This window comes from Buceros rhinoceros, unplaced genomic scaffold (assembly GCF_000710305.1).
Source record: "Buceros rhinoceros silvestris isolate BGI_N320 unplaced genomic scaffold, ASM71030v1 scaffold3804, whole genome shotgun sequence".
In the NCBI taxonomy this organism is placed as follows: domain Eukaryota; kingdom Metazoa; phylum Chordata; class Aves; order Bucerotiformes; family Bucerotidae; genus Buceros; species Buceros rhinoceros.
The window spans coordinates 23,301-29,913 of NW_010406317.1; the positions used below are offsets into that span (position 1 = coordinate 23,301).

General features: G+C 54.8%; 1 protein-coding gene across 1 annotated transcript in view; it reads right to left on the reverse strand.

The window, feature by feature from the left end:
- TLN1 (talin 1) overlaps positions 1-6,361 on the reverse strand; it is a gene marked incomplete at its 3' end in the record, with an annotated part of 29,105 nt that extends 22,744 nt beyond the window's left edge. Inside the window, 11 exon segments of the mRNA XM_010134021.1 lie at positions 125-254; positions 480-581; positions 819-974; positions 1,312-1,416; positions 1,695-1,755; positions 2,203-2,330; positions 2,732-2,874; positions 3,168-3,320; positions 3,542-3,671; positions 3,907-4,004; positions 6,195-6,361. Of these exon segments, the coding sequence (XP_010132323.1) occupies positions 125-254; positions 480-581; positions 819-974; positions 1,312-1,416; positions 1,695-1,755; positions 2,203-2,330; positions 2,732-2,874; positions 3,168-3,320; positions 3,542-3,671; positions 3,907-4,004; positions 6,195-6,324 (1,336 nt within the window).
- Between the last annotated feature and the right edge of the window lie 252 nt (positions 6,362-6,613).

Here is a 6,613-nt window from a genome sequence, read left to right on the forward strand (position 1 = left end):
CCTGAAACGAGGAGAGAACAACACGTCAAAGGATGCCCACAGCCCAGCATAAGGCTCTGCAGGTGTGCTGTCACCCAAGGACTGCCAGCTCTTCCTCCAGACATACTGCAAGCTTGGCCGGAGCCTGCTCTCCATTCAGCTTCTGCTTGGCAGCTATCATGCTCCTGGAGAACTTACTTCTTCGGAGACACAGAGTCTTCCAGCATGGTGGACTCCTCATCCCCCTCCAGTCCAAAGTGGTCTTTGCTCTTTTTCTGCAGAGGGAAAGAGAAAATGTGTTCAGTCAACACGCATCCTCCAGACTTTCCCTCTTCCTGCAGCCCAGGCACTGTACCGGGGCCACAGGTACCCCTGCACTGTCTCCAGCTCCCCCAGCAGCACTGTGTGCCAACAGCTGCCCGGGGGCAGCTGGAAGGGGCACCCTGCACCCCTCCCAGGAGAGGAGCTGGTTATCAGTGCCCTTCTCAGCACAGACCCACCTTTTTGAGGATAATGTCAATGTAGCCGGCAATCAGCTGGGCGATCTGCTCTCCCTCCGTCGTCTGCACCGAGTAGTAACCATCCTGGTAATCTCCAAAATCCTGCAATAGCAGAGTACAGAGTAGCACCAGAGCAGGGCACTGGCAGACATCCTGAGCCTCTCTGGTATGCACTAAGCGCCTGAGCTCCCACCTCCGAAACAAGAGCCAGAGGAGGCACCAGAGGAGGGCAAGGAGGTCTCACCATGGGGCAACACCCAAGTCGGGGGCAGGCATGACAGCAGCCCTCCCTCAGAGGGACCACTGGGGAGGGGGTGGAGGACCAGGGCTGGTTCCTACCAGGGTGAAGCTCTTGGGCGAGGCTGCCCAACGCTTGATGTTAGTCAGGCTCCACTCCTGAATCACTTCCTTGGTCTTCTCGTCCACACGCATGACGCACTCCTTGGTGATTCCCAGCAGCCGTGGCACCAGCTTGTTCTTCCCCTTCATCTTTTCCTGTGCATCATGACAGAGGGGTTGGGGGCTCCTCCCGGCATGGATCCGCCCAGGCAGAGATCTTTAAAATCTCCCTTGGCTACCAAACACTCCCAAGGTCATACTTTCAGGTGGTTACAACCATGACAGGTGGCTTGAAATGACAAAAAGCATGAACAAAGGAATGGAAAGGCAATGCAGAGGGAAAGGCAAGCAGGAGAGGCAGATGATGGAAATGGAGGGAAAACTGGAGCAACGTGGGTTGAGGGGTAGCAGCTGGAGACACAACAGACAATAAAAAGCTGGAGGAGAGGAATTTTGATTCATGAGAGGTGGCACCAGGGAGCTGCTGCTCTACCTTGACCAAGAAGAAGGAGACGCCGTAGGTCTTGAGGGAACGGGCTAGTTTCACATAGCGAACTTTGGCCTCGATCTCACTCATGTTCCCACAGTTCTTGTGGGCCTGCAACAGCAAGGACAGAACATCACACTAGCTCCAATCACCTGCTGTGCCACCATGGCCCTGTCACAGTCTTTCCAGGCTCTACCCGCCCCACCCCTCACCCTCGCTACAACATCCCTCTGATCTCCGGGACCTCAGGAGCTGCCTTGTCTTCCCACATATAGCTTCCTGCTTCTCACCCACGAGGCTGCTACGTGTTGCCCCCAGAGACAAAAGCAGCATTGACCTTTGGTGAGGGGGAACAATAAGCCCAAGTCTCAACACCTCCCTGCACGTACCATGAAGATCTTGCGCTCCCCTTTCTGCTTGATGTACTCCTTGGGCAGGAAATCCTTGAGTCTGCCAAGACATAGCCAAGACAGCTGTTAGCAGCAGAACCAAAGCCAGCATTTGTCTTCGACTATTGAGAGGCTTGACCCAGAGCCTCAGACAAACCCCTGTGAGGGCATGCGCTGGGAATTTTGGGGAGCAGGTGGGAGAGGTGGCTGCAGTAATGAAAGCTGCCCTGCTACGAGTTGTGTGGAGGTGCTGAGGGTGCAGCCCCTCATGTGGCATCAGGAGAGGCCATATGGTGGGCTGGTGTCCCCTGCATCAGAGCTGGCTGCAGGTCCCTGGTGGATGCCAGAGGGAGAAGGATGGAGGGCTGGCATCCATTCTAGCTGGTGTGGACCTCCACGCTTGGGCTCTGTGTTGCAGCAAGGAAAGAGGTTGCTCCAGACACATTTGCATCCCCAAGCCCTGTGTGCCAAGCTGCTCAAGACACCTGGTGCTCCCCAGGACACTCACTCCAGAAATCCTGGCTTGTGCTTCTGTTCATTGTGTGGTCCGAACTGGATCTGGCACTGGTAGCCAGCAAACTCGCAAGCTTTGTCAAAGGAGACAGGGTGGGAACCATTCAGGATGTCATCACGAGCCTGCATGGGAAGAGAAGACACTGCCGTGGGCTGAGCAGCCACACAGCCCTGCCATTGCTCCTCTCCACATCAGGCAGAACCTGTTTTCCAGACTTAAAAGAAGTAGCCTGGAAAAAGAGGAGGATCTAGGACCAGGCTGTGTCCTACAGGGAGCATCACCAAGCCTAAGAAAGGAACAGCAGCAGGTCTTCAGGAGACCAGACAAAGGAGACGAGATCCCCTGGGGAGCTCCAAAGTACACAGAGGGAGGACTGGGATTGCCAGCACTGGCTCTTACCCAGGAGATAACTGGGCACCCTGAATTGCACCCCCATGGTGGCTCCTGGCCAAAACCTTCAGCCACCAGTCCTGGCTGGGGATTGGCAAGAGGAAGCAGAGCCAGACACTCCAGGCAGATGTACCTGCACATAGAGCAGGTTGAGTTGCACAGGATCTCGTGAGTCCACATTCTGGTCAGAGTAGAAGAACTTGCGCCGCAGCAGCAACGTTTCATTGTCGTCAATGCCTTGCTCGCGCAGGGTCCGGCCATGGTCCAGCCAATTCACTGCAGGCAATGCCAGGGAATAAGCAGGGACCAGCACCAGGGCAGGGTCAGTCCTTGCCCCAGGGCTGCTCACGCGGAGCAAGAAATGGATGTCTGTCTGGTGCACCCTGGCTCTCACCCTTCTGCCCTGGGCCTCCAGGCACAAGATGCTCCAGGGAGTGTGGGCACATGTTCCCTCATCACAGTGCTCTCCACTCCCTTGTACCGGCTCTTCCCCATTCAGGGGTCCCTGTTCCCCTCCCCGCTGTCCTTGGCAGAGGCTGACTCTGTCCCCGGCACGCGCAGGCACCTACACTCGTCATCTGTGTGCAATTTCTGCTTAAGCTTCTCCATCTTCTTCTCATCTCGCAGCAGGGTCTTGTCCTTCTTGAGGGTGCCAGTAACCTCCTCCTTCTTCTCTTCCATAATCTCCCGAACAAGTGAGTACTCATCATAGTTGGTAATGCCTGCAGGAGACCAGAGGTCAAAGGTCAGCATGACTCTGCTGCCAAATACAGAGCCTGGAGCAACACAGGAGTGCAGAGCAGTGTCCCCTTCTGAGCATCATGCACTCTTTGGACATCCCCACTGCCAGGCCACCCATCACAGAGATGCTGCTTCTACCCCGGTACCATCAGACACTGACATCTCTCCCCTCCTCCCTAATGCTGCGGTCCCCTCCTCTCACCGATCCGGGCACAGATTGTCATGAGCATATCCGTGACAGTTTTGGAGTCATCCACCATCACCGTTTTCACTGTCCCATCCAGCATGCGGATCTTCAGGGGCCGCTGCTTCTTCTTGTACTCCATGGTGTCCTGCAGGCACAGCGGAGCACAGCTCTCAGAAGTGGCACCAGAGCAGGGGACCCGCATCCCACTGTCACACCAACAGCTCTCATCTACCCGGTGCAACTGGCAGACGAGACACGGGGTGCTGCAAGGCATAATGCAAGGCAGCAGGGCAGGCACCACACCACCTCCAGACTGTGGGCACATCTAGCCATGGAGCCAAGGCGGGTACCAGCTGGAAGAACGTGGGATGGATGCTTACCCCATTGCGAAGCATATAGTAGTCCAGAGCCTTCCCAGCCTCCAGCCAGATTCCTTTCTTTGGGTCTTCATCCGAGAGGAACAGCCCAAAATCATTGGCTGAAAAAAAGGTGAAGTCTCTGCCAGGGTAATCCTGAGTGGGACAGGGCCACCAAGATGCCAGCCTGTGCCCAGAGATGTGCATCGGCGCAGCCCAGCGCACAAAGCACAGCAGCACTGTGAATGCTGGAGCCTAAACCTAATGAGTGAGCTTCAGGCAAGCTTTGAGGTATGTTTTACCATGGTTATCTATGGAAAAAATCATCTGAAGCATGCCTACGCAATGCTGAACTTGGAACTGACAGACACAACAGAAGGAAGAGCTTGAAGTTATGGTTGGCAGCTCGCTGAAATCTTTGGTACAACATGCATGTAGCAGCGGTGAAAGCCAGGTAATAAAACGCTGGGGATCCAGCATGGGAACTGGTCAATAAAACCTAGGCGTGTGCACACTTAAGTGTACTCTGTGGTGGTGTGGTCTGCACCTCCGCAGGAGCATGTGGCAGACTTTGAAAGGAGACAGAGAGGGGCAACTTAAAAGATGGAGTCTTGGTATGAGGGACTGAAGGAGCTGGCACTCCTCTGTAGGGGGAGGAGGAGGCTGAAGGAGGATGGAATCAAGGCTTACAAGGTCTCAGAGGTAGTAAGTGGTGTTCACCAAATCCTGCTCCCTCGGGGCTGAGGTACCCGTTGAAAGAGCTGCTGCTGGAGCCCAGGCAGCAACACCCCAGTTCAGCCCCAGAGGGACAGCCCTGTTTTCCTGCTGCCAGAGGCCAGGACCACGCCTGGCTTTGCCTTGAGAAAGGTCCTTCTCCACCTTTGCAACAACTCTGCGCCGCAGGCTGTCTTGGCTGGCTATATTTGTAACGCGTCATCTTGTTGGCAGCTCTCTGCAGGGAGGGACAAATTCCTGAGCCGCCCCGTTACTGCCTGGCTAACACTGCCATTAGGATCCTACTAAAAAGGAAGGAGAAAAATCACGGAGGATTGACATTTAATTTTTAAATTAAAAAGAAAAAAGGATGTTTTCAAAGCAAATTCCAAGAGGATAACTCTAAAGCACTCAAAACTGAGCAGCCTGCCCCACATCCATAGCTTGGGCTGGGAGAGGCACTTCCCAAGACAGAGCAAGAGCAAAGATGGAGACCCACACCTAAGCTCCCCCAGACCAGCGGCGACATAAAACACAGGGCAGCTCTAAAAGGGGCCCCTGAGTACCACTGGGTAAGGACAGCAAAGAGAAATTAAAGCTGCACGGAACTGATAGGAAAAGAAATGCTGTGAGCAACTGAAAAGGAACTTGGGAATAAGCAGTTCCCTTTAAGGCTTTCGCCTTGTCTTGCTTTTTTTATAAACAGGCTGGCTCACACCCAGGAGCAGGAAATGCAATGCTCCTTCCAGCACTGCTCCAGCCCTGCATCTACACAAACATCCAGTCACTCTCCGAAACCGAAAGCCGTGGTCTGCTGGACAGCTGGACAGCCGGGCACAGTGCGAGAAGGCATTTCCTTTCATCCTGGAGGAATCTGCTGCTCCCAGATGTTGCTGCACTCCCCTTCCTCTTCCCACGACTCCTGACCTCCTGTTCGCTGCCTCTCTCCCGTGGCACAGCTGCTTTCAGGGGCGGCAGGGACCCAGGAGAGCCCCCGAGACACTGTCCCAGAGCTCCAGCCCCCCCATCCATGACACAGACAGGCCACATCTGCTTGGGCGTGAGTCACATCATGAGCTTATGAGCCATAAGTTTCGTATTGAAATATTAGTGCTGAGAAGGCTTAGGGAGGTAACAGAGCACTGGCACACGTCTGGGAGAGAGAAGCCAGCAAGGGACAGACCCTCCAGAGGATTATTTATCCCTCTAGAAAGGAAAGATTAACTTATATGGTTTATTAATGCTTACTGCAACTGTTTAAAGACACCTAGTCCTGGCTAGTGGTGACGGATCCAAGTAGGAGAGAGGAGCAGAGACAGAAAGGGTAGCAGGCTCACATTGCTTGATGAGTACTTCACTTTCAAATGTGGTTTCCTACCTTCCAAGCCCCAAATTTCTTCTGAGTTGTTGAGGAGAGAGCCTGTGGACCTCAACCCCTCGCCTCAACTCGGCACAACGACTTGTATCTTGCTCCCTGCCCAGCCATCCCCACTGCTCTGGGAAAGCCCAGAGGGGCACAGAGACAACGGAGGCCAGTGAAAAGCCAAGAGCTAAGCCGAGTGGCCCTGGTACCGCAGCCAGCCCCACTATGGACTTACGCTGTCCCATCTGGGCCTCAGGCACCCGCTCGCGGATCATTCTGCAGGCATCATACACCATGGTGGAGGGCTCGAACTGCATCGTCTTCACCACATTGCCAATGCTGATCTTCAGCGAGAGGGCAACCATGGTGGCGGCTGGGCTGTCGCCACTCCGGCGTCACCTGCTGGAAGAGACACACCGGTGAGCTACAATTGCTGGCCCCTCTGGTGTGCAGGGCCTTTCCTCCTCCTCTTCCTCCTTCTCCTCTTCCTCTTCCTCCTCCTCCTCCTCTCCAGCAGCATCTCTACTCCCAGAAAGCTGAAACCCAGCTTTTACTTGTAAGCAGGGCTGCACCTTGTGCTGCTCAGCCTGCAAGGAGGTCTCACTTTCCAGGATCTCCGCCTCCTCTTCCTCCTGCTCCTCTTCCTCTTCCGCC